The 16456-nt window shown below is 50.8% G+C and overlaps 2 protein-coding genes and 1 non-coding gene across 3 annotated transcripts; 1 reads left to right on the forward strand and 2 right to left on the reverse strand.

Annotated features, from left to right (window-relative positions):
• Positions 1-554: 554 nt before the first annotated feature.
• On the reverse strand, positions 555-643 carry B0T23DRAFT_t105. Its single transcript has one exon. It is a non-coding gene; the product is annotated as a tRNA-Lys (tRNA).
• Positions 644-2742: 2099 nt separating this feature from the next.
• Positions 2743-3296, reverse strand: B0T23DRAFT_393652 (uncharacterized protein; the record flags this gene model as incomplete). Its single annotated transcript, XM_062838091.1, has 2 exons — positions 2743-2911; positions 2995-3296. The coding sequence occupies 2 exons, from the start codon at positions 3294-3296 to the stop codon at positions 2743-2745; spliced, it is 471 nt and encodes a 156-aa protein (XP_062695663.1).
• Positions 3297-13727: 10431 nt separating this feature from the next.
• Positions 13728-15510, forward strand: B0T23DRAFT_426519 (major facilitator superfamily domain-containing protein; the record flags this gene model as incomplete). The annotated part of the gene is made up of 4 exons (XM_062839992.1): positions 13728-15073; positions 15134-15262; positions 15328-15427; positions 15487-15510. 4 exons carry the CDS (start codon positions 13728-13730, stop codon positions 15508-15510), a joined length of 1599 nt encoding a protein of 532 aa, XP_062695664.1.
• Positions 15511-16456: the final 946 nt, after the last annotated feature.

Raw genomic sequence — 16456 nt, forward strand, 5'->3', positions numbered from 1 at the left:
GTTGTGTACGTCCGAAACCAACCACCTCCATCTTGACGTCTTGGACAGTTCAGGCCATGGCCGCAGATTCTCCATGAGATCAACATTGAGTCTGTCAAGTAAAGCCCGGCATTGGCACAGACGGGACCGAAGCTCTTGCCCAAGTAAGGCCGATTTCGGATTGGCGGATCTGATTCCTCAAGACATTTACTTTTGCAGTCGAGAATAGCTTGGAAAAGGCGATAATGTATGTTGAGGGCGGAATGACTAAGTTATATCCCACGTTGTGTGCCAGTACATGAGTGCAAACGCGGAAGGTGCGAAGCTTTATTAACATTGATCAACCGCGGAATTCCAAACATGACCACGATTGTTTATTCCGGATACTGCAGACCCAGCAATCCACGAACGCCAAACGAGAATAAGAGATGCATTCTGAAAAGGTGAAGTTCTCAAACAAAGCTTCATAAAGCATGGTTCTAGTATGGGATTGCCAAAAAGAGCGTAGACAATTAATTGTACTGGAAATAATCGCGAAGATTCAAAAGGCAAAAAAAGAGAGGAGAAAATCAAGCCGCCCACGGCGAGACTCGAACTCGCAACATTCAGATCACTTCACTTGTTCGTAAAAGTCTGACGCGCTAACCAATTGCGCCACGCGGGCTTGACTTTGCTAGGTTGACAAAATGACGCTGTTCATTTCCCTATAGGGCACAAGACGTCATTGTCTTTCCCCTTATTTGCTTTCCTGGCCAAGCCAAACCCTGCGTGCATCCTGATCCATGATAAAGCCTGCAGGCCGCGTGCAGTGCCGGTTGGCTGCTGACTTATTTGTCTTTTACTCACTGTGTTTGCAATGTTTGCAATACGGTGTTGCAGCATCAATCCCTGGTGGTTGAATGGCTGGGTGCCCGCCGGCGGGTGTAGTGGCAGGCACCAGCCAGCCCTCGGGCGGGAATGCATTCATGTCGTTGTCAGGCCAGTGGGTGGAGTATGATTGCAGGATGGTTTCCTGTGCAGCCATGCTGCAAAAGACGCCGAACACCGCCCGTCGGATCGTCAAGGTCATTTTTGGACGAGTTTCCACATATGCAAAATGTGAACAAATTTTTAATGCCTATTTGTGAGCTTCCCCTCCATCCGACAGTGACGAAGAACACGAATTGGGAAAAAGCCGGAGGCGGGGAGAGCTCTAAAATCATCACCATCATCCACTTCCTTTTTTTCTTGCCGGCCAACAAAACAAAACAATAACAAACAACGAAAACAAAGGGGCACCAAGGCCATCCGGCCGGCAATGCGCGACAAGCGACGAGCGGAGGGCGGAAGGTGGAAGGCGCAGAACAAAAACAGCAAACAAGGGTTCGGTGGGAGTTGAATTGGGCCCCTGGAATCCCGCGTGAAATCGGATGGATCAGATGAGGAGTCCTCACTGGACGGGCGCTCACGACAGTTGGGTTGCGCCCGTTTTGCGGGTCCTCCCTTCTGTCGCTCGGCTTTCCAAATTCGAACAAACCGAACCGCTTGGCCGGCAACTCGTTGAAAGTGGGTGAGCGTGCGACAAAAGCTTCGCAAGCACAGTGCAACCGCGAAGATCAGGGTCAAGTTGCGCAAATGTGTCCATGTCCGTGTCCGGCCTGACCAAGAACTGGAAGATAAACAGGACCCTGAAAAACACAAAAATCTTGTCCATGTCGTGGCACAATGCCTGGTCCGTAATAACCCAAACCGTCTATCTATGCCAACGGCTGGCTTCTTGTCACCATGATTCCTCTTTTATTAAAATAGTCTTTTCATCTTGAAATCAACGTCGAGCGGCGCAAGCTTATCATTGCAAAGAAATCTTACCCTGGCGCTACGACCGTCTTATCGAACACCCGAAGACCTGCGCCTCATAACATGATTAAGGCTTCTCATCCAGGTAAGAAGCTAACCCTTCCTTTCGAGTTCCGATAATTGACCTTGCATGGACACTGGCTTCGAGTTTGATTGTGTCGGTATTCTTGAACAAACGGAAGTTTCCTATTTACACAACCCCCCTCTCTTCCTCTTCCACTTCGTAATGATAACAAGCCAACTTGGCCCAAAATAGACAGACGAGACTCCGGACAACGCCATAGTGTAATGCTTCCCCAAGTCCATGTCCAGTAAACAAGCTCGTCGGCCAAGTGGTCGTTGCCTTGGCCAATGTATAGTGCATAATTCCCCAATAATATTTTCCATGCCACCCCAGAGCGAGTCGCGTATAAATGGTATCAAACTCTTAACCCATGTGAGGCAAAGGCGACTCGCAAAACAACAAAGAAAGAGAAGTTGAAAAGAACCCAAAACCCATGGTAGACGCCAATGGTTGAAATAACGGATAATGCGTGGGATCCGAATGCTCCACGGTCAAAGCCGTGCAGACGTCATCCAGACCCTGAGCCGTTTGCGTCGTCGGAGAAAAAAAACCCGAGTCGGGAAAGAACCGACGCGTGCCGTCTTGAATCGAGTGCTTATGCAGGCACAACGGAACCGTCTCTTTCTGAAGATACACTCCGAGAAAATGCCCAAAAGATTCCGCGTTGTTGAGATCCACCAAGTCGGTATAAACGCTCGCCGCTTTTCCATATAGCCCCCCTGCTGGCAAATTCGAGTCGGATCATGTCGTAAGGCATCATAGCCTGAATTAGGTCCGTTCTTTTTAAGGAAGCCATGTGCTTCGTGTCGAACATTGTTCGTCATCCCAGCTAAACAAACGTAGGTAAAGATGCTCGACGTCTTTCATTTCTTGGGTCGGCTGCTGGGCGCTGTGATCTTGCTAGTGCTCATAAGATCGCCAATGTACTTTTGCAGAAACTTGTTATTGTTGTCGAGCTTGTTGTGTTCCTCTTTGACAGCCTCGATACGGTGGAAGAGGGCCAACAGCGAGTCCTGAAGCGCCTTGGCGTGCCTGTCATTCACAGTTAGCATACCTACCATCCATGACTGTGAGAGCGCCGTCATCGGCAGCGGTCATTGGCAGGAAGAACTCACCTTTGCAACTCTTCTCTTGCTTCCTTGCTCAGCATTTCGAGGTCCTGGCTCGTTCTCCTCGGGCTCATGGCCCTCACGTCGTCAGGCCCAAGCGTCATCTCGACCGGGCCAACCTCAATAGAGTCGCGCGGTACGATCATGGTCCCACTGCTCTTTCGGCTCGGCAATCGTGGTCGTACCGGGACTGGAGCATGGATGACTGGCTGCTCTTGCTGGTCATGTTGCTGATCGTCGGACGCCCCGGATGATGAATCTGACCACTCCATGCCGGAGACCTTGCCCATGTGATTGTCCTCCATCATTGTCAATTACGAGTCCACGGCGGGCAATAGTCCTGATATAGTCGTGATATCGCTGCGACCGGAAAGGGTCACAGGAGAGGTGTGTCGGTATGGATGGGACGAAAGTGTCCGCCTGTGGAGCGATTCCCTCTTGCGTCCGTCCTCTTGGTAAGGCGGTATCTATTTTTCTTTTTATTTTTTTGCCACCAACGTGTCGTCCCGTGTGTCCTAGCCAAAATGGACTGTTGTGGATGCGAATGGTGTCGCAAAGATAGAGTGTTCAAGGGGCAAAGGCGCTTTTTTTCCGAGCGAGCAAGCGATCGTAGGCACCCAAAAAAGGGGGGAGGGGGGAAACTGGAAAAGGCTGCACGGGGCAGCAGCGAGGAAGCTAAAACGTGGGTCGTGGGCCCGTGGGCTAAGTGGTCGAGGGTTGCCTTTTGCAGAGGACGGGCTAGGCCGAAGCAGAACCGACGACGTCAGGATATCGAAACGTACCCTACCCTCTACTTTTTTTTCTGTATAGGTAATAGGCAAAAGTCGGGGGAAGTGGTGTAGTGATGAAAAAGACCCTAGTCGTTTGTTTTGGCCAAGACGTTTGCGGAGAGGTGTAGACGAGGAAGCTAGAGAAGGCGTAGTGTGAGCGCCGGGCCTGAGAGGGTCGCGGTGCAGTGCAGTGCAGTGCTACGTTCGCGCAATGAAAGACGAAATATGGTATGGGCAGGCAAAGAGGTTGCCAGCTGGTGGGTAGGTTGGTGGGTGTGCGGGATAATATGACAGGTTGAAAGACTTGAAGATGGTGTACCAACCCTTGAGATAGCGAGCACCGACTGCTACGCGGTGATGTGAAGGCTCTTGTGTTTCTGAGCTGGGACCCTGGACTGAGGCTCGCGTGGTGCTTGGTTTTGACCTTCTTTGCCCTTCTCTGCGGTTGTCCGAAATTATGCTGGCAGGATGCTGGGATGGGTCGATGGGATAACCCTGGAATTGGTGGGTTTGGTGGCAGAACAAGAACTGAACAGGTTCAAATTCGCAGACTGGGACGAAATGCAGACCTGAAAGGCCAGAGGGTCTGGAGAGTGAGGTGGACAGCGAAAAGACGGAGCAAAAGGAGGAATGGAGGCGGCGAGTGGACCCCTTGCTGGGTGGTCGACGGGGGCTGGTCAGGAGACGGCCTTGGACCTGTTTTTCTGCCGCGATCAGCGAGCTGTGCCTTGCCAACTTTGGGAGAGCTTTTTGACTGGCTGCAAAGGGCTGCTGTTCGGTGTGGTCACAAGAGCGACTGGAGAAGCTGTGTTGTGGCAGCTAGGTCGCTGGGGCAAGCCGCTCGTCGATCGGAGACCGGAGGGAGTGATGGAAAAACCACAGCATTTCAGAGATCGAATGGCAGTTTTGTGGTTGACGATGCGCCCCCCCCCCCCCCTGGGCCAAGCCCGACGGCAAGCAAAAAAAATAAAATAAAAGGATTGGCAGCGACCACCGCAAGCCTGCGGCAAGCCCTCTCACACCGCGACACTGGTGCACCACAACGCAAATAGGTAGTGTACGCCAACATACCTTTTTCCTTCTCGCCTTTCCTTTGCGTTTTTGTTTCCGGGCGCCTGTGCTCCCACTGTGCGGCGTCGTCTATTTCTTTAGAAAACCTGGGGCGCTGAACCGAGGAAGTGAAAGACGGGGAGATGCGGCGTGTTTTACGTGTACGCGAGCGAGCGAGTTGGGGGTCTCTCCGACACTGTAGAGCAGGACGACAGGCGGCGACTCGTATACTGCTACTTTGGCAAATGGAAAACAAAAAGGGTTATTTCTTCTGCACCGTTCCACAGAAGAGAATGAAGCAATGGTGGTGAAGAGGCAGCAATCAATTATGGGAACCGCATCAGTGGGGAGGCTGAGATTTAGGTGCAGATATTTTGGGTTTTGTGATTGTGGTGGTCGCCAAGGGAACGTGTGCCAGCCAGCGGGCAGAGGCTGCTTGCTGTCCCGGTGGGCACCGGGCTGTCCCCTCCCAAGTTCGAAGTGAGGGAAGAGGAGGGACGTGGAACGTAAACGTGGGAGCCCTGGGAAGAGGGGAGCCCGGGCCCCTGGGCGCAACGATGCCGTGGCTTGGACGGGACCACAAGGACCTTCCTTCTCTTTCGACTTTGCAAAATTTGTTTCTCATTTCCCCTCTGGGCCGACTTCCACGCCCCTTCCCTTTTGAGCGTCCGTCCCCACCTGGTTGCAGGGCCCGCCTTCACCAATCCCTGAGCCCGGAGTGTTGAGCGAGGTGCTTTCCGAAAAGGGGAGTTACGATAGTCTTGTGACGGAGGGAGTGTCACTCCTTCCATGGAGACCTTCCAGAATGCATTGTCAACCAATTTGGACCTGGCGGCGGATGTCCAAGCAGATAAGTACCGATCGAGCTGATGGGAGAGGGCGCAACCAAAGGCACTCTTGCAGTGGCAATGCAGGGATAGTATCGGATCGAATTAACTGATCGATTTGGCATTTCGCATCATCCCATGACATGTTCATTATGCCCTTACGGCAACGGCGTTGATGAGGCACTCGCAGGAGTCAGGTACAGAGGCAAAGGTAATGGTCATTGCGTACCTACACAGTACAGTACACGAGGTATCAAACAGGTGGTAGCGGCGGCGGCAGCCACATCTCGGCTCCATGAGGGAGGGACGTGTGGGTCTCACAAGAAGCTGGTCTGGTACTAGTGTACATCTGGGTTGCATGCTCGAAAACCTCAGGCGGCCCCGTGGTGGGGAAGCTGGGATAGTGAAAAAGAACGAATGATGGAGAAGTTGAAACCGAAACAAAATTGGCACAAGCGGCAAGTCGCGTCGTCGTCGTTCACTCATCTTTCTGGTTAGGCTTCCCAATAAAATGGGACCTCCGACTGACACGAGCACTGGGTCACTGCTTCTCAGATTGCCGATCGGCATCGGTGACGCCACAGTGTGCCAATTTGATTGGCTCGTTTTTTCTCCGCAATCGACGGATTTTCTCAGCGTCAGACTCACTAACGAAGTACCTACTTAACGGGCACTCACAACAGTGGCCTGGTTGCCTGGTGCTGTGACTGAACGGGTCGCAACGAACAGCGGCAATCGGAGTCTTTCAACGAACCTGATGTGTACAGATAATATGCCCTGTAGATAATTGCAAAGATTTCGGGCATTATGGGGCAAAGTGTCATAGTCTTTGCACTTGATAGGTTTTTACATTCCATTAGTAGTCCTGCACTGAATCACAGAATTGCGAATCCGGGCACCAGATTCCCTTGCCCAAGTCCCAGGTGCCCGTTTACGCTTACAGTAGGTAAGGGGCTAATTTGTGCCTACGTGCTGAGGTTTGGATTTGTTGGGTCTGGTAGTGTACGTAGAGGTATGTATTTACAGGGCATCTTTTTACTGTACGTTCCGCTTTGTCCCCTTCTCAGGTCACACAATGATGAAATGGCTGCACTGTTTGATATCCGTCCGTCCAACCATCATCCGGACCTCTCCCTCGACCCCGCCCGTCCCTTGTCCTTTCCTATCTCGGTGTCACTCTTACACTGCGTTTTCTCTCAGGCCCGGTCCGCGATTATATACACAGGTACAACAAACCCTCGGTGCTCTGCAGCAGCCTCTTGTAGGTAGTAAGTAGGTACATGTATCTTGTTTTTCGTTACGGGCTTCCCGGAGAACTGTCTACCCTAAACTTACGGGTAGTAGTAGTGCATCACATAACGACATGGCACGGTGTTACACCCAATCAAACAAAATAATCAAGATATCAGCAAAGCGCAGATTCTGCAGGCCACCTGCCCTTGTGGTTTGCGCAAAGTGCTGCCAATGGAGATAAAACTCCCTTGAACTACTCTTAAGGCGGTTAGTTCACCAGGCCATCTTCCCGTGAGCCCGAACCCCAAACCACGCGATAAGGCTCGGGAACATTAAAATCAGCGCCCTTTCTTCCACCGCCGGCTTGTCCATGTCTTCTGTTTTCTCAATGGCTCGACTGACAGCTTCAGGCTCTTCCTTATCTTCCCACGTCCGATCACGTCCGACCGCCAACAGACCCCGAGTCGATACACCGGAATAAGCCTGCTTGCTTCGAAGAAACGAACTACAAGGAACGACAAAAGAGCCATATGAGCCAGGCAATACAAAGACATAAAGAGAAGGCATGCTACCGGTCCGCACCTCACGAATTGCTTGCTCTTGGGTTGCTCCAACCTCAGTCGAAATTGCAGCATTCGAAAGATCTGGCAGCCAAAATGCAAGTCGAAACGCAGATACGTACTGTGTAACTCGGCGCCAGAACCCCTCCAAAATCTCTCGGGGGAAAAGTCAAATGGGGTGGCTGCCGACACCGACTCATGAACCTCACTGGTTCAACCTCTGTATTGGTCCCACCCCACTGGGATTTTCTTTCCCGTCTTCACGCCTGATTATTATGTCATGATCGGCGGGGACCCTGTTTCTCTTTACTGACCTGCCCACTGTGTGGCCCTTCGCCCATTCTTGACACCTTGTCCGACTGTTGATTTGTCGACTCGACAAAAGGCACAGACACCGAGGCACGGAGACTTCCCCCTTTCTTCAGCGGCAGAGTCCCCTGAAAACAAACATCGAGACAAGACCAGATTTCGATTCCTCTTCGCCTTCTAGTGCTCGGCCTACAAAAGCCCTGCTTCACGGCCCGAGCCTCGTGTGTGAAAGTCAGGAGTTGAGATCGTCTTTTCAGGGGTCAAACCTTCTCAAGGGCACCACCCAAATGCTTATTATAGCATGTTGTCTGGTCCTATACAATTCACCCCTGGTTTGATTGCTAGCGCGGTACTTGCAGGGCTTATAAACCACTTTCAGGGTGGCTAGGCGAGACTACTGGCGTAAATAGCATCCAGTTCGCCATTGCCCGCTGTACGCAGTAAATGGTGTCAAGTTTTGGTTGCGTGTGGCGGGACACAATCGCCTGGCTTTGGAGTGATTTGGGTCAATGGAAGCTCCGGAATCCTTGTCTTTTCCCTCGTCTGAGGACGTCGCAAGTCTCGAGCTAACAATCAAACTAGCATTGATCTATACGCTATGCTCCTCGACATTTGTTTCAGAGTTCGCTAGAAGCGTAATCCTACTGGTGGGAATGGGGACTCAACCAACGGATAATCATCCCATGCCCTCGCCCGCCCTCCCATGCCTCCCTGCCAACGCAGTATTCCGAACATCTATCATCTTTGCACAACTACTGGCATGATTGACTCCCAGGCGTATCCCTTGGGCATTCGAAATTCATGGAAAAGGGCCAAGAAGCTACAAATGGTTGACGTGCCACCAATACTAGGAAGGATCGTCTGGTCTACTTGCCCAAATCGTCACCGTTGCCAACCTAGCATCATTATGCACGGCCTATACTAATCGATGTAAGCAGACTGGTAAAGCAAGCGCTACAGATAGCCAGATTTTCCTATTTCTTTTTCTTTCATTTTTAACCTTCGTCAAAATTATTACTGAAGAGGTATGGTGTGACTATCCCAACATCAACAGACCTGACTACTGCTTCTTTCCACGGAGTTCAGTCCGTGGCAATAGGTTTGCTAGGCAAGGCAGAACAACACCTGGCCAATTAAGAAAGAATGACACTAGCACTGTGTAATCTGCAGATCACACTGGTAACGGGCGAGCCGACATACCCGGTCAGATGCTATGGAACCCAGACCCCGTACTCTACACCGTCTCGACTATTCATGGTAAGCTTCTTCTTTTTTTTTTCTTCTTTTTTTCTTTTCTTTGGGCCTTCTATGGCACTACCTATTTACGCCATTACAGCCTGCTTTCATATATCGTGCAAGTTCCGTCTTCATACGCAAAGTCCTTGACTAGTCAACGACTCAGTCGGTTGTCTCTCCTTCTTCTGAATTTTACGAGAAGAAAGTTAGTCTGGCGGTGGACGTTCTGTTACACGACACGAACAGAGCTTTATATGTATATTCCGGGGACGGTCTCCGAAAATAGTCAATGCCGGTGGTCCTGTCGGCTCCCGTTGAACGGATGAACCAAGCGTTCACGGATTACCGATCCTCGTGGTCACGATTTATGGATCTTATAACCTTAAACTTTCTACTTCGGATGGTACTCTAGCAGAAGGCTGATCTGTTCACGCATGGTTTGGCCTAATTTATGTCTGCCATCGGTCACAACTGCAAGGTCAGTCGGTGCCCTTGGTAGGTCAAAGTGATGGCAGGCATGATACCTGGCGCTAGCCCATACTACCTACACTGTATTTCGACGTTTGCGTGATCATCTCCGATTAGTACCCAAATCACCCCCGCACGCAAATTGGGCTGCCATCTCAAGATCTTGCCGAGTTTTATCCCATCCATGTCCAAACACCTACGTGTGAGAGCCGGTACAATTTTATGCGCCAAATTCCAATCATGGGAACTTCTCCATAGCGCCTAATCACAGCTCGCCCTGACTGCTTCCGAGACAGAGTCCAGCTCGCTGAGTAGACATGAATTGTGTGAGGAGACGTCTGAGTGAACTTTGCCCGCCCGAGGACACTACTTGTATTGGCGCCGCTTTCGCGGGACGTTCTCGGACTTCCTTCCGCTTGATGGTGGTCTACTGTAAGTTACAAACGGGGACAGGGGCACCGCGGAGCAAATCCTGCTCCATGTCCATCCCCCCCCTGCATGAGTATAATCACAGGCTAGATTATAATCATCATTAACCCCATCGACAGGACAAGACGTTAAAGATTTGTTCGTCAGACTCGGCGCAGCACCAACCTATCAGCCACAAGTGACCGGAGTCCATGGCCTTGTTTTCAGATCCTTCCATGGCCTTCTACCGACGCGTTGCCCTATTCACAAGGGGAACCGCCAATGGACTTCTATCTTACCATCGATCAGACCGATCGGTCGGGAAGCTTTATCGCGACAACGCCGACACGTGGGGCTATATGTAACAGAGGCTTTGCTCCTTACGCACCAAAATTCGTACGTTTTTCCACCGCTGTCTCACGTCAACATCAGTTTCTCCTTACCGCCGATCATAGGTAACATTGCCACCAATTTCCATACTATGTACACTATGTACATACTACACGGAGCATTCGGGACGAATCCTGAATGTTCTTACGCTTCTTGAATCTTCTGCTGGAAAGCTCGTTAGCTTGATACTTGGTACAGAGGGCTCCTCGACCACTTTTTTTTTTTTTTTTTTTTTTTTTTTTTTTTTTTTTTTTTTTTTTTTGGCAATTTTAACAGCATCTGATTCTTTATCGCTCGCCACGAATAGATTCAAGTTTTGCTGTATGTAGACATTTGGAGAGAAACAATGAGTCGTTGTTCTTACCTTGGCCTTGGGCTAACAGGAGGGTTGAATTCCCTGTTCTCTTTCTTGTCCGAAGACATTGTATTTTGCCCCAATGTTCAGCTATCCTCAGCACGAGAAACTACGATAGGTGAGAGACAGGCAGGGGCAAAGAAGACGCGTTTTATCGATAACTGGCGTGTGCCGGGCATCAGGGGAGATACGGTGCGATTTTGGAAAGCATTGTGGGCCGAGTTGTGCCAGCAGACACCGAACACACCTTCCTAGCTCGATCTGACATGCACCACGAATATCGACATCGCACATCAACATCTCGAGTGCTCGGAAAGACCCGAGCAGTTACCACTCGCTTTCTTTTTACGTCACTACACACGTGTACGTGAGATCTTACCTACAGGCTGTTCAAGCCCCTGAGGATCTTCTGGGATCCCTGAGAGAGAGACGTGCAAGCTTTCCTGTGGCTTGTTAACGTTCAACAATAATGAGGCTACTGAAGCCACCAGGTCTTGGCGGGCCCACTGGGAAGCGCGGTGTAGCTTGGGCGAATCAGATTGTGGTCCCAACGTCAGTTGTTGTTGAAGTCTGAAACACCTCCTTAACTGTCATCTGTCGACGATTGTTAACATCGCCATGCACCGGTGTCGGGAGAGGTTGCTCCCGAGACATCGGAGACGAACACCTTTTAAAGCGTCCAGGTGGGTTCAAACGAAACACAGTCCACACACGACGACTGTCGTTTGGTGAGCCCATGTGTACCAGTTTTTTCTTGGAACCACCTGGCGTCCAATGGGTAGAGGTATGGATACCAAACTGGGAAGTTCGGTTACCGCTTCGGGGGTGCGGCCGTCAGAATCTGTCGAGATCTATCCTGTCCCTGCACGGATGACAGATGTGCAGGTACGCTCTTGAACCCTGAATCTAAAAATTGACAGCCCTACCTACTTCGGGTTTACGCTCCGGGGATGAGACATATAAGTCCTATCCCGGTCTCAATGGCGGGCTCAGACTGGACACTGAAGGACTGGACATCGGAGGCCAAGTGGTCTGGGTACCTATAATGAGTTCCGTATTACCTCTACTTACTACCTCTACCGAGTATATCGCGCAAGTTCACGGCGTTTCCACTGACGTGTGACCAACGGACCGGCCACATACTTGGAACGACGTAGGGTTTGGCGGCAGCTCTTCCCTTCTACCGGAGCGGTCTGTGAAGTATTACGATGGTATCGTACGATGGAGAATCGTCAGGGAAATGTGGCCGGTTACCTACATACCTAGAGGTAGGCATTCTATGTCCCCCTTTTTGGGAGAAGTGTTGACGACCTGCTGGTTTATATGGCGGCATGCAAACAAATGCTTGACGATTTGTGTGATATTTGCGGTGTTTCAGATTAGACCGCCACGGCCAAAGTCATGGGGTACTCCATTCTGGGGAGAGTGGAGCCAAAGGTTGAAACTCCTTGAATGACCGGAATAACACGTCCACGGAATAAAAGAGTTCTTGTAGCGATTGAGCGAGTTTTTCGATCGGGTTCATAGCCTTTCTCAGCTTCATGTCCGAGCTCAGAGCTACCTCTCCATCTTAGCGCTGACATGTCTCGTTCTGGTTCTATATCTGTCAGGACGAGGAAGCTTGTGAGACAACAAATCGAGATATGATGCTCCATCTAAAATCGAACGATGGGACAGGTCGTTATCAAATGATCTACAAGCGTTTGATACAAAACCCTTGCTCAGGAAGGCTAACACAAGTGAGTGTCTCTCGGGGTAGAGGTAGGCAAGGCATATTCGAGCGCGAGCTGGACACAGGAAAGGGTTAGGGTTGGGTCGGAGGCACGAGTCGGTTCATATCCTGTGATGGCATCCGCGTACACCAGATCGATGGAACCTATACGTACCCCAATTCCTGCCCGTATGTAACGCTCCTTGTTCCCACGCGTAGTGCTCATTCACAGTCAAATACCGGCAAGGGTCGAGTGCTATTGACTAGCGCCTGCTGTCCCAAAGAGTACCCGCCGGCTTATGAGACTCGGCGCTGGCATCGCGAAGAACGATGGAAAATGAATGGGTAAACAGAAATTCGAGCTCGAACAGCGGACAGAATTCCCCTGCTTGGGCGACATGGTCGACGGGATGTAATGTCCGTCATGAACACGATGAAGGAGGAGACATGTGAAAAAAAGGAAGCGCCTCTCAATCCAGCCCCGACGATTGGTCCACAGCTGCTATGGATCTGAGTCCTGTTGGGGTAAAAGCTTCTCCAAAAAGCGCGGGGAAAGAGCAGCTCGCAATCTGGGTGGATGCACATCAGATGCATTATTGAAGAACGCCATCGATGCGAGACGCGGAATTGCGAAACCGATCAAGCGAGACATTACGAAAAAAAAAAAGAAAAAGAAAAAAGAAAACCACCGCCGAAAAAGAAATGCTACAAGGGTTGAATCTAATTCCAGGACACAACGAAAGTTGCTTTTCGGATGCTTTGCGGCTGAATGATCGGCCTTGTGTCTCTCGACAGATGTGAGACCAGCCGGAGAAAAGTGAGAGAGGGTTCGGCCGACATTTCTCGACAGCAGCAAAACCGCCGAGGCGGCACGGTGGGCGCGATATCGCAATGTAGCAATGTCGCAATCTGGGCGAACTTTTGGCGCCCTCGGAACCCCACCGATTTGAACTGTGATTGAAGTATATTCCACCCTCATTGGGCAATATGTCTCTCTGTGACCGGCGTTGCACAACCGAAAATCCAGCGATGGCTCGCTCTCTCCCAAGACCAAACAGCCAAAGTTTCCCGCCTGCCGGAGGAGACCAAAGACTTGAAAGGGAATAGCGACAGAGCTTCCACCCGACGGCTGCTTCCTTCCCTTCATGGACCTAGTGGTGGGTCATTCTAGAACTTCCGATCTAGTTGCAACGTCAAGCATTTGCAAGCAATTGCAAATCATGGTCACGTCAAAGACTCGAACGCTCCCAATGCAATGGTGTTATTTTTTTTCCCTCTTTTTTTCTTCTTCTTTTTTTTTGTGTGTGTGTTATCAGGACCTTGATTGCTCTAATATCTAGCTCTACCTCCCTAATGACACCGCCTTCCTAGGTAGCTGTATCTCTATCTCGCTCACAAGGCTTACGGGGTAGGTAGCTGGCCATGATATCGTCTAGCACCCCTGCCATCGAGGGCAGGGCGCCATCTCAACCCCCACCGCAACCCGATTCCAGACTGAGGAACTCCCATTCGCTTGATATCAGCAACTCGAATACTTCAAAACCAAATAGTGTAGGCAGCCGAAGCACGAAGCAACCAGGAATCGATACCCGCATTGAAGACGAAGTTGAAAATGTCAACTTGCGCCAGGATGACTTCCCTGACTCCCAAGTCACCGGCTTCTCAGATGCCCAGGAACGGCATATCCGCCGCAAGGTAGATTTTCGCCTTTGCACCATCGCAGGAATCCTATGCAGCCTCAACCTCCTCGACAGCAATGTTCTCTCGAGCGCCGCTGTCACATCGATGCTATCGGATTTGGGACTTGACCAAGGCAATCGCTTTTCCGTCTCCATCTTCATCTTCACCGTAGCGAGCATTATCTTCCAGCTTCCTTCGACCATTGCCGTGCGCACTTTCGGTCCCCGTATCTGGTTCAGCCTTGTAACATTCTCGTTTGGCATCATCACCCTCTCGACCGGATTCGTCAAGGACTGGAAGCAGATGATCGCCCTCCGCGTCCTTCTTGGCGCCACTACTTCGAGCATCTACCCCGGCCTCTCCTACCTTATCAGCTGTTGGTATCCACGTCGCGAACAGCAAGTCCGTTTTGCTTTCATGCAGAGCGGCGAGGTCATCATCCTTGCCACCGGAAGCCTGGTCAACTATGGCCTCCAGCAGCGTAATGGCGGCGCAGGCCTCGAGGGATGGCGATGGATGTTCATTGTGCAAGGCCTGTGCACATGCGTGCTCGGCATCGCGACGTACTGGTGGATCGTTGACTTCCCGGAGAATTCGCACAAGAGCTTCTGGTTCCTGACGCCGGAAGAAGCTGACATTGCCTCGCGCCGCATCGAAAAAGATCGCGGAGATCTCATTGCCCAAAAGCTCAGCTTGAGGGCCGTTGTTGTTCATGCCAAGGACTTCAAAATCTGGGTGTTTGCCTGCCTCTTCTTCATGCAGAACGTCGTCTCGACAGCTCTGGCGTACTTTGTCCCCATTATCTTGGAGAATGGCCTAGGCTATTCGCCCGACCAGGCAATCATTCTCTCGGCTCCGCCCTACTACTATGCAGTCATCCCGGTCATCTTGTCGTCTTTGGTTGCTGATCGGTTCCGGATCAGGGGCCCGATTATCACCTTCAATGCCCTTTGCATGATAACGGGCTTTGCTATCCTTGGGTTTGCCGAGAATTCCAGGGCTCGCTACTTTGGAGTGTTCCTCGCCACGGGAGCATACGTAGCTAACTGGGCAGCTTTGACTGCCTACCAGGCCAACAATGTGGTCGGGTAAGTTTGCATTCCATCGTATTGGATTTGTTGCCAGGCGCTTTGCTGACTCTGTCTTAGACAATGGAAGCGAGTGTTTACCGCTGCCGCGTGCACCATGTTTAACGGTGCTGGCGGTATTGCTGGCAGCTACATCGTCCGCAATGTCGAAGCTCCGAGATATACCACTGCTGTCTGGGTGTCGATAGGGTAAACATCATCTCAACTCATCGCCTTTTGCTGCTGCCTAGACTGACCGCTAGAGATACCTTTAGGTCTCACATCTTGATGATCTCACTCGTTGGTACTCTTACAATATACTTCTACTTCCGGAACAACCGGGCTGCGCGCACGAATGGAGCCGTTGAAAGAACCGTAAGCCGATAGTGTGGTCTTTCCAGTAACTGTGAGTGAAGCTAACCTGGACTTTGCAGGCCGGATTCCGGTACACATACTAGTTTTTCTTGGTTATCTATGCACACTCCTCCGATATACCCATTTGCCGATTATATACCCTCGAATATTATGTGTTCAGATGATCTTTTGAATACAATCGTTAGTTATTTTAATCACTTGACCTACCTCTACTTTTCGAAGACAACCTGGGCATCTACTCCGCGTGCACCATCCTTACCTACACGGTATTTGTACTACGATGTAACAGAGCTTTAAATCTCCCTTTATTTACCTTGCCCTTTTACAATACCCTCTCAAGGTTCACGGCAACAAAAAGCCGCTTGACCACAGGCCATGTTGAAGTAAGTGGCCCATTCGACTACCTCTAGGTACTTTCAGGTTCTAGATTTCTATCATCAGCATTAGCGACTAAGCTTTGCAGCGTAAGTGTAGTCCCAAAAGCTAGACGGATGTCTAGTCGATCCCTCAGTGCCACGCATCTGCCCATGCACGCACAGCCATAGCAACCGGGAACAAAGACGGAGTAACATAGGTACGCTCAATCTATAGAGCTGACTCTGAAATCGACTCAAACGTCTGGTCTTAATGCTTCTACTACATAGAGGTAACCAACACGTGCCCAGGTATACTTCGGCTTGCCCGCCTTCATCAGCTCAAACGCCGTGTCCGCCTCTTCCAGCGGGAACTTCTTAACGAAGCACTTGATCCCATACGACTTGGCAAACTGGATCGCCTCCTCTGCATCCAGCGTTCTTCACAACAGCCACCCATGCACCATCGACTGCTGCAACATCAACACCGTCCTTTCAATCTCCACCGGCCCTGCGCACGAATTCTTGGGCTGCAGTACCTGGTAACATCATGGGGAGCAGCTGCCATTGTACTTGTACCTTTCTCAACACAAGACATATCCTGATAGGTATGAAGAACAAAAAACTGAAGGCTTAATCACCGCAAAGAATATACAATGGTGATTTTTCGTGTCAG

The sequence above is a fragment of the Neurospora hispaniola genome (assembly GCF_033458365.1).
Source record: "Neurospora hispaniola strain FGSC 10403 chromosome Unknown B0T23scaffold_2, whole genome shotgun sequence".
Classification (NCBI taxonomy): Eukaryota; Fungi; Ascomycota; class Sordariomycetes; order Sordariales; family Sordariaceae; genus Neurospora; species Neurospora hispaniola.